This window comes from Poecilia latipinna, unplaced genomic scaffold, assembly GCF_001443285.1.
Source record: "Poecilia latipinna isolate Pla-1442-1.1 unplaced genomic scaffold, P_latipinna-1.0 Scaffold1414, whole genome shotgun sequence".
Taxonomy (NCBI): domain Eukaryota; kingdom Metazoa; phylum Chordata; class Actinopteri; order Cyprinodontiformes; family Poeciliidae; genus Poecilia; species Poecilia latipinna.
Genome location: NW_015114030.1, coordinates 24,163 through 42,099, shown reverse-complemented (window position 1 = coordinate 42,099; position 17,937 = coordinate 24,163). Strand labels below are relative to the sequence as shown.

Below are 17,937 nucleotides of genomic sequence, written 5' to 3'. Positions count from 1 at the left end.
TTTATTATAATTGTTCTCCACTCAGCAGCCGGATCCTTCGTGCCTGACGGATTTAGCTTGCTGCCGTCACATGAGGAATGTGTAAATCTTGTGCAGATTTTGCTGGGATCAGAAGACGCTTTAAAACCTCCTGAAAGTGAAGCAGCTGGATTCAGGGCAAATCAGGGCGGGGTCAGGGGTCAGCGATGCTCTCCTCAAAAAGAGCAGTGTCTTCTTCTGAGACGGATGAAACGTATCTAATTCCACTTTCTGGTAAATCGATTTACATTCTCATCCAGACCCTCTTCTCCAAGTGAAAAGCTGTGAAAATGGTTTATTTTAAGACTTGCTGGAAAATACACAGTCACCTTGTAAAAACTCGGGACAGTCGACTTCTACCAGCTGCACCTTCTGATCATAAGGCCAGCCACCCACATCCGGGGAATATTCAGGAGATTTACCTCACACACACAAGCTCTAAAACATAACCTAAAGTAGTAGATTTTTAACATAATTAATAAAAACAATAAAAAAAATCAACTGTGAGTCAAGCAGACAAATTATTTTAAGTTTTATTGCACAGTGAACAAATCGAAGGTTTCAGATCTGCTGCTGGGTCAGTCACAGATTAACTCTCCGGAGAAAGACGTTTAACTTTACAGGAAATGAAAACCTGTAAAGATAACCTCCAGGTTGTCACTCAAAGGGATCAGAAATTAATTAAAGTTACATGTACTTAAAACATTTTATTTCAGTAATCCGGTCTCAGTGTGGTACCTCTTCTCCATCCTGCGTGAGATCCAACAGAGAAGGATTTGTGTACTTGGAGGTCTGCATGAGGAATAAGAAGTGGATTAAATCTGAGAGAAACACCAAGTCCAGCACGACACAAATAAACAAAATATCTGTTGGCAGAATATCAGACAGTAAGGCAGGCAAAAGAAGATGGATTTCTCTCGAATTACCAAAGGCGACCATTCTGCTGAAAACACACTTCGGTCCAGGATTATTAAACAATTAAAAGAACTCAGAGTTAATTGATGAGGACACAACACATTTCATGGCAAGGTGGCAACAAATAGTGCTAGTAGCGTCAGCAGGCAGAGCATTAAAGTGATGGTTTGTGAGCATAAAGTTTCCCAGGTGGGAATATCAGTGGTTTTTGCATTTATGTGCCCTCTGCCAGTTCAAAATACCTTCTGAAGTCCTCAGATCCCAGCAAAACGTCGACTGTCCGAATGTTTACACCAGGTTTGTATTTTTCTCACGAGATACAAACGCAATATTGTTCAAGTTCCTTTTATGCAACTTTTGGATGCCTTTAAGATTTTAAGCAGCTCCAAAACTCTGACAAACAGTGAATGACTGTTTCATCGAGCACTTTTTAATGTAATAGACAAACGAAACAGAAACATCTAAACAACTCTTATTATTTACACTATCTGACGTAGACTTGTGAAGAAATCACTATTTTATGTTTTATGCATTTTTTTTTTTTTTTTTTTTTTGAGCAAAGTCAATGTATTTTTGTTCGAACACAATTTCAGCGATTTGTGGGTGAAATTTTGAGATTCTTGCGCCCTCAGTTGATCTCGTGGTTGGGTCGCGGAGGAGGGCGTGAGGGCGGAGGGGCTCTGCATGGAGGCGACCCCTGAGGTGGCGGAGGCAGGGAGCCCGTGGGAGACGGCGGCGCTGAGTTTTGCCTGGCGTTGGTCGTCGACGGCAGGTCTCTGTCGGGAGGAGGCGTGTACGAGGAGCTGCTGGAGGACGGGGGCGGAGTCGACGGCAGAGGCGGCAGGGTGGAGGTTGGCGAGGGGGGCAGGTGGAGGTCCTCGCAGTCATCGGATGGGCGCCGTTGGCACCTGTGCGGTAAGGTGTAGACAGGCGTGGAGGAGTGGTTGTAGATGGGGTAGCGGGGAGGCGGGTAGGACGGGCTCCGGGTGAAGTTGATGCACCGACCCTGTGATGGAGGCGCAGAGAGCAAAGGGGGAAATGTGTAGCTGTACGACTAATGACGAAACGACAATTAGCTTTATGAGGGCGAGAAACTGGGCACAAATTCCTAAATTTCCTGTTGCAGGGCGACTGGCAAAATTTGCAAGTGGAAAGAGTGCATTTTTTCTTTTTAGTGAGTGACATAAAAGAAAACTCCGCCATGCAGACTCTGTGAACTTTGGGAGCCAGACTGCATGGAGTCCTGATGACTTCTGCAGGCCTGTTCCTCCAAACAATAATGCATTGTCCAAATTACTTCATCATCTCCCAATGGCAGCTTCCATAAGGCTAATTTAAATTATATTTAACTCAAATATGACACTGAAGTTACCCCAGTCTTGCCATGTGGGTGTTTTTAGGTTTGCTTGTTTTGCTACAGAACTTGAATTTATTTTCACATCTTGTCTTGCTTCATTGTAGAAAAATAAAGTCACCTTGTCTCCAGGATAAGGTCGCATCACTGAAACTCTGTCGTAGCCTCTTCTCAGCAGCACATACAGAGCATCCAGCTTTCCCTGGAAAAAGATGACATCTGTCACTTCTGTAACATTATTATCATCTTATGATCATGATCAGTAGCTTTCTGAGCTTTCTCTTTTGACGTTTTGCAGCTTCAAGATTTTTTTTTAAATTAATTTTCCATCTGAAAACCATTACTTCTTAAGTTTGTTGACTTTCACACACAACAGAGGATCATAAGGGCATTAAAAAGTCTCTTAGGAACAAAGCTGTGTTGTATTTACACTAAACTTGGAGTTCATTACAAAGACAAAAATTATTGTTTCACAGGTATAAAAACTTGTATTTATCCCAAATAAACCCAAAATGTCGAAAAGTCGTCATATGCCAGCAGCCGTTCAGTTTTAAAAACAAAACATGTATTTTTCTGCTTTTAGTTGTTCATAAGTTATTTATTTTTTATCAGATAACCTGAAATGATTTCATTGTACCATTAATCGTTTGAAAAACAAATCTTATGAAGAAGAGAGAGATGAAAAACAGGTCCAACCCTGAGCTCAGTCCTTTTCTCTGCAGAGGCGTGGAAGGCTTTATGTAATAAACAGCGACAGATAAGCAACGAATGCAACCGGATAAAAACACAACAGACTCCACAGATTCCTTTCCGAGGGTTTAGCCCAGTTCAAGTCTGGATCTTGTTAACGTCCGTCCTTCCAGCTGACAAATATCGGAGGAAACAGAATTTTATAACCTACTTCCTGGTAACACATCATCAAAAGCACTAAAACCAAAATATTTTCTCACTTCTGGTGTCTTAGGAAACTTTTTTGTGAGCAAACACAAAAACTCAGAAGACGAAAGCACATTTACCCAAATCCAGGGTTTGTATTTAGGAGCAAATCTGAATTGCAGCGAAAGGAGGAAAATAAATGAATAAATAAAATCTGACTTCAGTTCAGAAGGTGGGGAAAAAGTGAGTGAGCACCTTAATGGGAGAATACCACTTCTGGGATCGGATGGTTTTGTGTGTGTGGTAATAAAGCCGCGGTGGAGGCGGATCGTACTCCTGAGCGGGCATCACAACTCGAGCATTTTTGGCTTTTTCCAGTTTGGCTCCTTCCTCAGTCGAGCCTTTATCTCCCCAGCGGACCTGAACAGACGGACAAGCAAAGGAGAGCAGCCGCGTGAAATGAAAACGACAACAAACTGCAGATATTAGTTAGCAAAACCTGCAGTAACATATAGTAAACATACGGCCTGAACTCAACAGGACGGCCTTTATTTACCGACGACCCCACCTGGAGCGTTTGTTTCGTCTGACTTCAGCACATGGTTCCAGTTAAACTTCACATGTTTATGAAGGTGGGACACAAGACACATTTTGATGCAATATTTTCCCCCCATAGAAACGTTGGCACTGAAAGCTGTTATGGAGATTTTATGACCCCGAGATCCATTAATCGGGTCCCATCAGAACTTCGTTTATGGAGCACTCTTCATACAGCCAGAAAAACGTTCTTCAAATAGATTGAAAACACAAGGGCAGACATAAAATCTCTAGATACAGACTCATTTAATAACTTAGAATATTATAGGAAAGCCTATTTACTTTAGGAGAGCTATCATCAAGCAAAACACGTTACATTAATTATATACAGATGCCTTTTTCCTCCTTTTACAGCAAATGAAAACATGATTTCATAGTAGAATATTACATCAGACCAATTAAAAATATTTTTAAAAAACAGATGAAAAATACTTTTAATATCAGCTTAAGGACTGGATATTTTTATTCTGATAAACGAGACTGATTAGGACATATATTCTAATATGATGCTTCGTAAATGACCTAATAGGCAGACAGAACCAATTACAATATTATAATTCAAAAATAAAAGAAGACTTTATTAATCCCAGAGGGAAATTAAATGTTGTTGTAGATCATTAATTCAGATTCTTCAAAGAGATATTGAAGGTGGAAGGCCTCCTGTAGCAGTCTGCATTACAGCGGGCCTGCAGAAGCCTCTGACTGAAGATACTCTGTTTTCTCAGAGTATTTTCAGTCTTGAGAAAACAGAGTATCTTAAATCAGCCAATTATAGGAAAAGAGGATAAAGGCTGATGAAAAAGCTTTGGGGTCAGAGAAGCTGTAATTGAACTCATGCATCACTGTTGCATTAAACAACTGCTGCTGTGTCATGTTGCTTTGTTCCACAGAAACCATCCAAAGTCCTGCAAGGTTTTAATTAAACCAATTCTGCTGAAATCCACAAGTCAAAACAAAAGCAGGCAGTCCTTTGTTTCTGCAAATTTCCATAGAACTGTTTCAAATTTGTGATTTTTCCTTGACACTAACTTTATTTTACAGTTGATGTTAAACAGAGAAGGAACTAGCATAAACGAGTTACCACGCCAGACTTCCTGAACGCCTCGTCTCAATTCTTGTCAGCGTTCGCCTTTACCTTGATGCAAAGGAGGCTAAGATGTCAAGAGTGAGCCTGAATTTAACAAGCTAAGCCAGCGCTGTCAACACAGCCTTGGAAGTTCATTAGTCAAATTCACTCCCTTTCAGCTACCACACAAAAAGCCACAGATGCCTTGACTTGGCAGAAAGAGCACATAAATGAAGCTCTGCATACTTTCCATTTTAGTGTTTGGAGTTGTTTGACTCCACAGCTCTGCTCGCCGAATGAAGAGGGTCTTCTTTTTGAGCGAACCGTCCCGACGGAGGCAGACATAATCCTGTTTCTGCATGATTTATCAGACACACACAAGGGAGGCAGAGTTCCTTCAGTCGTTCTCCTTACCGCTGCTCTTTCTCAAAGATTAAGAATAGTTTGTTTTTTTTTTTATGTCAAGCTGTTGTGCAAAAAAAAAAAAAAAAGGATTGATAAATCAGCGTCTCAGACCAGTAAAACTTTTCAGCTCCTTGCAAACATTTCAGTGGTGTTTGTTGTCCAGATGGCCTCAGTCTAGCTCTCTGTGCTGGTCACAACAACAAAGTGACTCGGTTTCATGCAGCATGGACCTGCGTGCTGAACTCCATTAAGGCAGCTTTATTGTTCTTCTGTTTGATCTCATTCCCACCTTTCATCTTTTGCTTCCTGCACGCTGAGGGTTGAGGTAAAGACTGCCACGTGTTTCATCTGTGAACGTGAAGCCAGTTTCGGTTTAACGTTGGGTAATTTAAGCATTATGAACAATGTTAATCACCACATCAAGGAGTCTGAACGTGGAATGTTTTACTATGTCTTTTCACTTGTGTCCTCTTAACTTTTGCGATTATTCTGCCGCGGATTGTTCTGTCTTTCTTTGTTGGGTTTGTATTTAGTTTCCCTCTCAGCTGAAGTACATATGCTGCTAGATAATAAACAGATGGGAAGACATTTAATTTTCAAATCGGTAACAGGAAACAGGAAATGTGTTAGCAGAACATACAGCCAGTGTAAAAAGAAAGTACAACCCTTTAAATATTTTGGTTCTATAAAAAGAGCTAGAAGAGATTCCAATAAATAATAAAAGATTAGTGCATGATGAAAAAGTTTGTTCAACTTGACATAATTACAAAAAAAATTTAGAACGAAAAGTAGAAGGTTTTATTTGGCTCAAACAAAAAATTGTATTTTGTTTCACACCAGAGTATCTGGCTACTCTGGCTGCCAGGTGTTTGCTCTATTCAAGAAACTCCCAATAGTTTTGTTTTCATTGGCAGTTTTAATCGCACAATTTGACATTTCAGGAATAAATTCGCTCAACGAAAACGCACCAATTATTATTTTTTTTTTTATCTTGTTTTCAATAAAAAGTTTTGCTATATGGTGGTGTTCCTGGCTGCATCAAATTAAGTTTATTTCACAGAACTGCAATGGAAACTTTTTTTTTTTGCTTCCCTGGAGTCACATGACCAACAAATTGATGTCGCCACAGCTGCAAACCATGAAGAGGAGGATAACAGGAAGTAGTTGGAGGATGATTGCGTGGCATACTTTTTAATGGCTTCTCAAGAGAACAAACTTATTCACAAGTGATTTTAATTGTGTTTCTTTTTTTAATGGAAAGACCGCAATTGTAAAATCTGTTTTGTTTTTTTTTTTTTTTACATTTGTGGATTAAGTTTTGCACACAGTTGAAATGGAAGCGCAGCTTCTCTGGCGCCTGATTTTTGCAAACAGCTCACCTGAGGATAAACGTCGAAACAGTTTGTATCCAGGATGTGTGGGGTCTGCAGAGATCAGCTGCTCTTTTCCTGACTCTAGATCTGTAAAGGTCCTGGATGGATGGAGTGTCAGCCATGATGATCATCCAGACATAACTGTTTGCTGGACGAGCCAAACCGCACAGTGATGGACGAACTCAGGGCAGACTAAATAACTGCAGCTTCGACAATGACCAGCAAGTCCAAGTGACCAACAAAACCACTAACAGGTAAAATCCAACAGGGTGTGAAGGAAGTCAAGATTTTGTCAAAGAAAGCTCAATGAGAAAAGAGGGGGGAAAAAATGTTTCACCGTTATCTCCTCTTTTATGTGCAACAATTTTTACAATATTCCAGTGTTGTTGGATCTGGATACATTTTAAATTGATTCTCCAGATTACAAACGACTTGCTGTCATTTCCAGGACATCCAGACCTCAGAAAAGACGAGCAGTCTGACAGCATCACTGTGACGATTTACCAGGCCGACTAGATGTTTTCCTGTTTTCTTCCTTTCTTTGTGTCCAATTCAGTCTCAAAGTGATTCAGAGTGAGGGACTCCCAAAAGACACACCAAAACAAACCAGACCAAGAACATTTTGGGCAAAAGCAAATCTGTCGTGTTGGGATTTCCCCAGTAGCTGAGCAGAGCGACTGCGGGACAAATGCGAGAAAGGCCCTAAAGTCAAACTCTTGAAAGATCGATAAACTTTACATCTCAAAGCTTTTATTCCAAACTAGTGTAGAATTTATCTTATTTATTTATGTTTGTCTTGGTGTTACTTTTACATAAATAAATGGCTATAAAATTAATAACATATTCAATTATTCTGTGTAATTATTATTTAATTAAAGAACTAGATCCTAATTTTCATAAGTATACATGACATTAATATAGACTGACAGCTATGAACGTTTTTCACTTACGCCAGGTTGGTTTAGTTAGCTTCCCTCGAAAAATGAAATGATTTCCTCTCGTTAAATTTGTCCAACATTTGATTGATCATCTGAAACAAGAAATGTGATTTTTAAAAAGATGAGACAGAAAAAAATCTCTTTTTTTTTAACCACATCTATAGGCATTTTTTTGTTGCTTTGATCTTTGTGTCAGCAAAGGCAAGAAAAGGCAGGAAATCGCCTCCTCCTCTACAGACTCTCAGTCTTCCAGCACTGTACAGACTTTACAGGAGCTCGCCTGGGCGGGTTGAGTGTGGTCCTGCAGACAGACCGCCTCCTCGAATAAGAGGAGAAGAAACATCTCGCCGGTTCTTTATGTCGGGACTATTTTGGTCTCATAACATCTAAAATGGGCTAAATTGACCAATTTTTCACAATATATACAATCGTGACCGGTTTTAAAACTGTGAAGCCACATAACGACCCACTTTTCCTGACATCACACTTAAAACTGTAATGTCTTTACCATTCAACCACATCACTTGCTGTTGTTGGGTAATTGCACAGCGCGGCAGAAGGAGTTCTCATATTATATAAACGTTTGTTGTTATTTTCAACATTTTTTACCTCCATTCTCTTGATTCCCCCGACTCCACGGCCGCCGTAGTACGACGCGTCCACAGTGGGCCACCTCTTCTTTGGAAAACCGTCTTCGTCATCCTAAACAGTGTTTTAGACACTTAAAATAAATGAATTTAATTGTAACTTAAATGTGTAAATAAAATCAACCTACAGAGAGGTCTTCAATCACAGGAGGAGGCGGCTCATGAATAACCTGCAACGAGTTAAAACCGTTACTTTAGCAGGTAAAAATTTGTTCATGAAGCATTTGGCTGATTGCAAAAGCAAATCCGTTTATTTCCGTTTATTCTTGGCTATTTTCATACCACGGTGCAGCAGAGAGGCCAGAACCACCACAGCAGGATAACGGTGAACAAGAGCAGCAGGATGAGCAACGCGATGCCCACAAACGTCCCGTCGGACTGCAAAGAAGATTTCAGTTTTCACTTTGCACTGATTTTGATTCTTAACAATTAACAAATGACAAGACTTCACGTCATGAATACGTGATATTGGACAAAAACGACAATTATACAAGAATTAAAGAGAAATCAGAGTAAAGACTGGGGAGAAGTCCACAACATAGCTGATGTTTGGTGTTCACATCTAAGGTAATGATCTGAACCAGTTTGGTTTCTTTTATACTTACACAGGTGATGGCAGTAATTGTGACAGAGCTGGATATGAAGCTGAGGCCGTTATTCATGCTGACATGGAGAGTGGCTGACCTGGAAAAAGGGAAGATTTCCGGCAATGAATGAAAGGGTCCACTTAACAAAACCAAATGAATGTGTTTGTGTGCTATATTTGTCGTCTAATTAGTTTATTTTCATTTCAGCAGGAGGGTGAAATCGTGGCATGTTTCTCTCTGATCCCAGGTATATTTGGTATCACGATTAATGCATTTTTTAAGCTTCACGTATTGGGAATGTCACACAAAACCTAATTCCCTGATCCATGTATGTCAGCAGAGAAGCTAAGTTAGCCTTTTTAAATTTTTAAAATTTCAATCTGTTTTTGTGTTCACAGTTTACTAAACTCTGCTTTAGATTAAAGTAGAGGTGAGTCAGCTTCTTGGTGTCATTAATGAGCATGCATAAACAAAAATACGAGCACAAGCAGTGATGTTTCATCTTATTATTGTACTCTGTATGTGTTTCTTGTGAACATTATTCCCACTTACGTTCCAAATCTCTCCAGAACCGGAGCTGGACACAAAAGATAAGTATCTCTCACCACCAAAGGTCTTTCCACTGCAGGAACAGAAAAAAAAAAAAAAAGATTTCAATCTCAAAGAGATAACAAAAAAAATCACAGGATGGGTCAGCGATGAAGAGGAAAAGTCAAATTCAGATTTTTCTTCTCGTCTTTAAACATCAGAAGCTTCAATCCTTTTTTTAATGTTATTAAATTCCTGGACTTCCTGTTCTGATGGAAACTGAAGCGAGCAGGGGAGGGTTTGTGGCTTATTTACCCTGGCTGAGTGAGTGTCTAGTGTGTGCAAAGAGCCCTGGTTGCTGATGAGCTCCACATTCCCCTGCAGACATCTGAGAAGTCCTGAGTGCTTTACCAGCCGATTCAAAGCAAAGAACGACGGCGCTGATGGTGACAAACGAGCTAGAACGCTAACGTCAGAGCGGCCCACCAAGAATTTTTGGCCCCTGCCCATCCATATGTTGAGAGTCAAAATGCGTTCAACAGAGTGGCGTCAAAGACACCGGAGTGCCTATTATGTAACGAGGATTAAGACTTAGTATTGGCTGTGCTTTTAGGTAACAAGTATGGAGTTTATTATCTAGTTTTATTGACTCATCCTTAGTTTTTCCACACTTAGCTTGCTATTTATAGTGACAGTCTTTTTTTTTTTGTCGAATACTTAAGTAAACATCTGGATGAATTTGTATTTCTAAACATTTAGAGGTCATAAAAGACTTGAGAATGAGGTGGAGGATCAACTTTCAGCAGGACAATGAATGTAAACGAATAACCAGCGCTACAATGGGACAAAATAGATGTGTTATTCTTAACCTTGATCCCTTGTCCTTCACGTTTTGGGTGTTTCTCCACTGCAGCACACCTAACTCAAATGAATGCACTGCCTTCTTAGCAAAAGCCTGTTAATCTAGTTAACCTAACACATGCAGGGCAGGGGATCTAGAGGATGGATAAAATGGCTCAGTCAAAGTCCAGGCTTCGATCCAGGTGAGAGTTTGGAGCAGGACATTCAGCCTGACTGAATCTCCTTCTAATCTGACTGAGCTTCACCAATTTTGCAAAGAAGAATTGTCAGAAATATCACAAAAAGTGTGTTATCTGTTTGTGAAAAACTCCAGAAAACACATTTGAGATTTTTATTTTTAGAAAATGTTGTTTGATTCAACACACAAAATCTCAGTAACGTACAGAAAGGTTTGAGTTTGTAACATAACGTTTAAGGGCAACAACTGCTTTTGTGTGGCACTGTAGCCACAACTGAACCGAGAGAAAAATCCGACACATTACAAGCTGTTATTAGGCATGATAAGATCTTTTAAAGTGAAGAACTTTTTTTTTAAAAATGTACCAAAATTATAAGAAAGTCTGGAAGGCTTTGAATGAGTTACTGCAGGAAGATAGTTTTTGTTTTCAAGCTTTTTATTTCTCAGTTTTAGTGTTTAGCGAAGAACATTTACAGTTATATTGAAATAAGTTTGAGATAAATCCCAAAGAAGTGCAGCACTTACTGAAAGTCACTGTGTCGTTGATGCGGAAGCTGCAGAGGACTTTCTGCACGTCTCTGGCGTGAAGGAAACCGTTTCCTCTGACAGACACCTGGAAGTTTTCTGGAGGGACATGGCAAATTAGAAATATTGTTCTAAAAGAAAAATTTACCTCTGTGAAAGTTTTTGAGTAAATAAAACCAGAAGTTTAAATACGCTGATCAAACATCTCTTGCTTTGGGTGAGTTAAAATTACCTAAATTATTTTGATTAGCTAAATGCCAGAAACCCTTTTTGTAACCTTCTTCAAATTCAGAAGTTTAACATACATCTTGTCAGTATCAGAGATAATTGTCTGTATGACTTGGATTAAACCTTAAACAAAAATAGGTCAACAGACACATTAAAGATCACCTGTAGACGTATTTTAAGGCCACACCTAAAACACATTGCGTTCTCGTTTGACATCAAATCAAAAGAAATCAGGCAAGATGTCAGGAAGAGAATTTGCGCAGCTGCAAAAACCTGGTTGATCCTTAGGAACAATTTCTGGATGTTTGAACATTTATCTGTTCAAACAATTTTATGCAAGTTTGGACATTATGGAAAAGTCCAGTCATCACACTCAGGAAAGAGCAGGAGGTTATGTGACCCAAAGATAAATGTGTTTTGGTCTAAAATGTGCAGAAAGACCCCAGATAAAAAAGCCAAAGAGCATCATTATCCATGTGAAACGTGTCCTGAGGTGACATGGGCTCTGCAGCTCTAAAAGAAACATAAACAGCCAGACTCCACTTTGCAGATGCACACATGGAGCAAGACACTCATTTTTGGAGAAATGTCCTGTGATCTGATGAAACTAGAGTGGGGCTGTTTGGCCATAATCACCTTTGTTACTTTTGCAGGAACAACAGGGACTCTTGTAGCACCCTGACTTTCAAGTATGGTGGTGGCAGCATCATGCTGTGGGACTGTTTGGCTGCAGGAGGAACTGGTGCTTTTCATAATACAGATGTGATCATGAGGAAAGAACATTATGTGGAAATATTGAAGCAATATCTAAAGATAAACTGTTTATTCCACCAAATATTGATTTCTGAACCCTTCCTGAGTTAAAATATTAGTATTGTTGTTTCTACATGAATATGAACTTGTTTTCTTTGCATTACTTGAAGCTTTTTCATTATTTTGACCATTTCTCATTTTCTGCAAATACAACATTTTTGCTTGGAATTTCAGACATGTTATCAGAAGTTCATAGAATAAAAGAACAAAGTTCATTTTACTCAAACATATTCCTATAAAAAGTAAAATCAGATAAACTGATCATTTTAAATGGTCTCTTAATTTTTTTCAGAGCTTTTCCATGGAAAGACAATTTTCCCTGATTCTCATCAAATGTATGAAGAAAGTTGGGAAAAAAAAAAATTAACACACACACACACACACACACATACTCTAAAAAATGCCCTTGCTAGTTTTTCTGGAAAATAGAAATTAATTTGGTAATTCTAACTGACTCAAAACAACAAAAGTTTGGTTTAATTTAACTTCAGACAGTGAGAAAAAATATCTACGTGTTTTACTTTTTCAGTGTATGTAAATTTCTGGCTCCAACTGTATATGTTCATAGTTAAATGAAAAGCATTTTATGTTTTTTTTTTTTTGTTTGTTTGTTTTTTTTACCTCCTTCGCAGATACTTGAGGGCTCTACTGCCAGGATCTCGATGCAGGATCTCTTCAAAATCTAAAAAAAGAAGTTAATCTCATCACAAACTCTGTATTCTGCTCTTATAGGATCTAATCAGGTGTGTGGCGCACCGAGTCAATAACTCCTTGCAGAGCTTGAAATCCATCATGCACAGGGAAAACGTGGTCCTTACTGTCAGCGATGGTGGACAGCTGTCAATTAAAGCAGCAAACAGTTTAAGTCACTCCAATTTAACAATGAACTGATCCATTTATGAGCTGGCAGGCAGAAGTCACCTGTGTTTCGTTGAAGTCTTTCACCCCAACGCAGTACACAGTGGCACCGAGTTGCCTTGCTCTGCCAGCCTAAGTGGTTAGACAAGACTTTAAAGTCCAATTTGGCAAAATGAGAGGGAAGAAAAGAACATCATCCTCCTCCTCCTCAGCTTGGAGTCATTTTCCTCACCTCTCTTTCCGCCAGGTCAAACTGATTCTCCCTCAGCTCTCCGTCTGTCAGGGCGATGATAACACTAGCTGTCCGGTAGCCTTAAGAAAAATTAATAATAAGAATAAGAAGAAGAATAAGAAGAAGAGGAAGAAGTAGAAGAAGAAGTAGAAGAAGAACTCAAGAGTTTAAGATGTGAAGAATATAAAATTTAGCTGAAGGGTAGTTTTCTGTGTAGACATCAGGTTCTTTGTGTCCTGATACATGCTTGAATATTGAGAAATTCCCATTTTAAAAGTGCTCTCACCATACCCGGTGCCATAGTATATTTGCTCACTGGCCTGAAAGGAAAACATCTGAAGTTAGTCCTCTGATTCGGACTCAATTTTCCCATTTACTTGACACGTTTATCAAGATATTTACCCTTTGAAAGCCTCTGTGCATGAAGGTGTCTCCACCTGGATGCACCATGCGCAGCTCCTCCAGTCCCTCTCGAATTTGCTCTCTGATTAGGAAACAAAAAGAAAACGCCGAAAATACAAACCAGAGCCGGACGCATAAAGCAGAGTGTTGATGTGAGTCCCACCTGTCCTCCGTTAGCGGCATGAGGATCCGTCCCTCAGTGGAAAAGACGATAAAAGACATCCGCAGCTGAGGACTGGGATATTTAGAATAAAGATAATAAATGACAGAAGGTAACTGTGACATTTCATTTGGCTGGATTTTCCGCACCAACCTGATGAACTTGTGGGCGAGATGATCCACGAAGTAATAGATCTCGTTCCAGTAATACTGCACACTGCCAGACCTGAGTCACAAAGTCCAGAGCAGTGAAAAAGAAAAAGTAAGAGACGGGAATATTTCTTATGCAAAACATTCAAGGAGTTGATACTTTTTAAAAGACTGACAAGTTAAATGAGGCACAAACCAATTAAATATTCCAATTGGTTTAATTGCTGAGGTGCTACTATTGAGAGTTGATCATTTATTCAATAAATACTTTAAAGTTGTTAGCCAACTGTTTACTCAACCAAACACTGTAGAATGCATTGTAATGAATTTTGATAGTTGTTTGACTCAGATTGGTACTTTAGACCACAGTTCAGATTGAATTATTTAATTATTTGCAGAAAAACAAGATGGTTAATTATAGCAAATAAGAAAATCTCCATATTTTCTGAGGGTCTTTCTAAGTTTTGGAGTTTTTTTGAGTGTTTCTGTTTCTATTTTCATTAATTATCCATCCAGTCCTGAAACATGGCAGCACAAAATCTACCTAAAGAAGAAGTAATGTTAAAAACTTGACCTAAGAAGAAGCATCAGATCTAAAATATATGATAAACCGGGTTTGATGTTCTTTAAAATATAGGGGGAAAATCCAGCCAAGGTGGAGATCTACTGATTAAAACTAGAAAGTACAAAACACTCTGGGCAATTTTATAAATTATAAAATTGGATTTGACACAGCACTTTAAGGAAACCACAGTGTGAGCTACTTAAAGACCAAAAACTAAACCAACACAAACAAAACCAGGAGTTGAAACCTGATCTGCAAGAAGATCCAAGTCACCCAATTCATTTCCAAAACAAAATTAATCAAACCTTTTATTACTCTTCACAAACAACAGCGACATCATGTTGCACAATGGCTAAAGAGCTGAACAACAGGTCTATATTCATATCTGTTTACACATTACAAATAAACCGTGGGATAATTCCATGAACTTTCACTGTTGCTATCGCAAAAAAATAGCAAACTTAAGCCAAAGTCACAAGATTTTAACTGTTACTCTCTTCTGCTTTGCATTTTAATGTCAGGTGCAAGTAAAAAAAAAGAAAAAAGTGAACAAAAAATGCGGGGTATTATATTGACGTCAGTAATTAAATGGAAATTTGGAGCTCTAAGAGGCTCCAGCGCCTACCCTGGGCAGCCTCTCGTCCTTATGTTTTCATTTATCCAGAGATGTGAGTCTAAGTGGAGGGACGCCGCCAAAAACCAGGGATCTTTGGAACATCTGGCGCTAATGGTGCAAGGGTTCTGCTGCCCAGAGCACAGAGAGAAACGCTGCTGCTCCTGTCAGGAAAGTACGTCTGCAGATTGACAACGCGAGTCCCTGCAATGAGTTTTATTGTCCGAGATGAAAAAAAAGCGTTTTCAGAGAGATGTAAACCAGGTCATGTGACACAGGATCCGCTCTGAAAGGTCATGTTATCTCCGTGACAGTTTAATCCCCTGTTGTGGTTTAACCCTCATGTGTTTAAAGGACGTAGGAATCTGCTGCTGGATTTTATTATCACTTTAGAAGATAGCAGGTTTATTTCTAAAATAATCAGTAGATTAGGGGGATGTACTCAGATAAATCATCAGTTATGTAAGTCTGCATACTGTGGAAATAAAAGCTTTTAAGGCAAAACATAAAAGTGTCCTCTTTTTATTGCATTCCAATATTTCATTCATATTTCAAACTCCCACTTTAGCAGTCAAGCAACATAGAAAAACAACTGGAAGCAGCACATTAGCTAACTGTGACAAATGCATTATTGCAGACGTAGGGTTTTCAAACAAAAATGTTGTAAACAATAGAGAAAATAGCATAATGCAAACTTGAAATAATATCAGAGGGGTAACGTTTTCAAAACATAGAATTTGATGAACTTATTTGTTAGTTTTCTGAAACTTTTCCAGAATTCAGAAGTTACTTTCTGAAATTTGCTACATACTTTATTTATTTATTTATTTTTAGCAATTTTCATCGAATTTACTGATTACTTGCCAGAAATTTAGGGATTACTTTCAGGACTTAGTGGGTATAACTTTACCTAACTTACTACTTACTTTCCTGAATCCTAAGATTTACTTCCTGAGTCTCACTAGATTTTTTCTAGAACTTTAGTGGAACAAGCTGAATAACGTGCCTGGAACTTGGAAGACACTTTCATAAATAATTTAGGTTATTCATAAAAACCTATTACTTTGTTCTATGGAGATTGCAGGGAAGTATGTTGCAAGTTTCAGAAAGGATTATCTTGATAAACCCAGAGAAAGCAGTCACTAAGTTTTGTTGAAGCTTCATGTAAGTTCCAGCCTCTAAGTTATGGAAAATTACCTTGTAAACTGTTAAAAAAATACCAAAAATATTTAGATAAAACACAAATATGAGAAGTATAAAGACGTGGTTCCAAATTGTTCACATTTGTGCGCACTGTTCACTTATTGCAGTCACAAACCCTTTATTTACATACCCAACTATAATTAGAAATTGTAGCTTTTTATAGCAATAACATTTGCACCTGTGACATCAAATAAAACTGTGATGATTCATGCACCAAACTTCTCCTGAGATTATCCGAAAGTAGAAGCACTCACTTGTCTAGAACAAAGTAAAGATCAAATCCTCCATAGCAGGACGACCCTTCTTCCCTTCTTTCATATATCTGTGCCATGCCGCTGACCACCAGGACTGCCACCAGTATGCCCAGCTCCACACGCAGTATGGCTTGCCCACACCAGGACTGGGACATGATTCTAAATTTAAAACAGGCCTCAGCCTGAATGAGAGTAGAAGCAAATATTCTCCAGCTGAAATATTCCCCGTTTAAGGTGCTCAAGTGTGGAGAGGCATCCTGGGAAGACTGATCTCCAAAGCATAAAGTTCTCCTCTGAGTTAGAGTCCCATCTCTGCCGCAGCAGCAGATGTACGCTGGCAAAGGACCATGGAAACCAGTGGGACTGGGTCTCTGGCTCCCTCTTTCTTCCATTTTGCATCAAAGGTTTCTGCAAAAGCAGAGAGAAATAATTTAATGGTAGATTAAACACTATTTCTCCGATCTGATACTTGTGAATGAACCTATAGCTTTTCAGTCCTTTTTGTGTTTTAAAATTGTGAATTTCTTTGCTTTTTGATTTCTTTAATAAGTGATTTTGCTCCTTATCCATCAGCACCACATGGTGGCGAGAACATAAATACCACTGAACAACAGTGAAGTGTTCAGCAATCAATCTGCATTACATATTAGAAAGCTAGAGTAAAAACTCATCCCTCTTGATAATTACTTTATTTATTAATTGGATATTTTCCCACCAAGAAATGTGGCATATTCACTTGTTTTTTCTTTTTTTTTATTTTCATTTATTTAATTATTAATTTTTTTACAGTATTTACTCAGAAATAGAAGGATTTGTTGGGTTATAAAATATCATCCCAAACTTTTGGTACCGTATATTCCAGACTATAGAGTGCACCACACTATGAGCCGCACCCACAAAGCTTAAAAAAATGGAAACAAACATATATAAGCCGCACCGGGCTATAAGCCGCTGGTATCTCCACCGCTCTTGGTTTCCCACAAGGAAATAAATCTGCTATTAAGGACAAAGCCCTCTGTCTCCAACGCCGAACCATGGATTCGTTCACGCCAATTTACAAGCAGCGACTCTATTTCCCTCCTGTACTACCAGATCTTTAGCCCTCAATTTAAAAGCTGCATCATATGAACTTATTCGTGATGTTTCCATGGTGAGAAGGCATCATATACGTATTTGTGTCTATGGGGTATGAGTTTCTCAGTCGTGCCTGCTGCTAGCATGTGCTTGTTCTAAAGGAAAATTATCACTTTCTTCTTTGATTTCCAATTTTGACTTCCAATGATTCACTTCATGCTTCAGAGCCCCCTGGTGGTTGAAGAAAAATACAAAGAAAAGCCTCACCGGGCTACAAGCCGCGTGGTTCAAAGCATAGGAAAAAAACTATGTATTTTTAGGTCAAAAACAATGCAAATACTATACTATGCAATGTCTTTGTTTTTTAGGTCAAAAACAAAGACATTGTTTTTGACCTAAATGGAAGGGTTGTAGAATGAAGAAGCAGCCCAGATGTCTACAGTCGCTCTGGGGGAGCTACAGAGATCCGGAGCTCAGGAGGGAAACTATTTTTAACAGGATAAAAGTTTGACACACAC

At 38.9% G+C, this 17,937-nt stretch overlaps 1 protein-coding gene and 1 long non-coding RNA gene across 2 annotated transcripts; one reads left to right on the top strand and one right to left on the bottom strand.

The window, feature by feature from the left end:
• Positions 1-535: 535 nt before the first annotated feature.
• antxr1b (ANTXR cell adhesion molecule 1b) lies at positions 536-16,691 on the bottom strand. The gene is made up of 18 exons (XM_015056891.1): positions 16,346-16,691; positions 13,715-13,786; positions 13,565-13,636; positions 13,402-13,483; positions 13,286-13,319; positions 13,000-13,079; positions 12,831-12,899; positions 12,666-12,746; positions 12,531-12,591; positions 10,869-10,967; positions 9,329-9,398; positions 8,795-8,873; positions 8,472-8,567; positions 8,318-8,359; positions 8,152-8,244; positions 3,419-3,583; positions 2,409-2,489; positions 536-1,939 (listed from the first exon to the last, which is right to left on the bottom strand). Exons 1-18 carry the CDS (start codon positions 16,498-16,500, stop codon positions 1,562-1,564), a joined length of 1,809 nt encoding a protein of 602 aa, XP_014912377.1. The 5' UTR covers positions 16,501-16,691; the 3' UTR covers positions 536-1,561.
• Positions 5,279-9,263, top strand: LOC106962459 (uncharacterized). The gene is made up of 3 exons (XR_001427976.1): positions 5,279-5,556; positions 6,690-6,858; positions 8,799-9,263. It is a non-coding gene; the product is annotated as an uncharacterized LOC106962459 (long non-coding RNA).
• Positions 16,692-17,937: the final 1,246 nt, after the last annotated feature.

What these genes read in the sequence shown, in the direction of transcription:
- antxr1b (XM_015056891.1), bottom strand. Translation starts at nt 16,500, where the DNA reads ATGTCCCAGTCCTGGTGTGGGCAAGCCATACTGCGTGTGGAGCTGGGC. An exon ending in TTGACCTGGCGGAAAGAGAG is followed by an intron (nt 12,900 to 12,999) that starts GTGAGGAAAATG and finishes CTAACCACTTAG; the next exon opens with GCTGGCAGAGCAAGGCAACT. An exon ending in GGCCTCTCTGCTGCACCGTG is followed by an intron (nt 8,360 to 8,471) that starts GTATGAAAATAG and finishes AACTCGTTGCAG; the next exon opens with GTTATTCATGAGCCGCCTCC.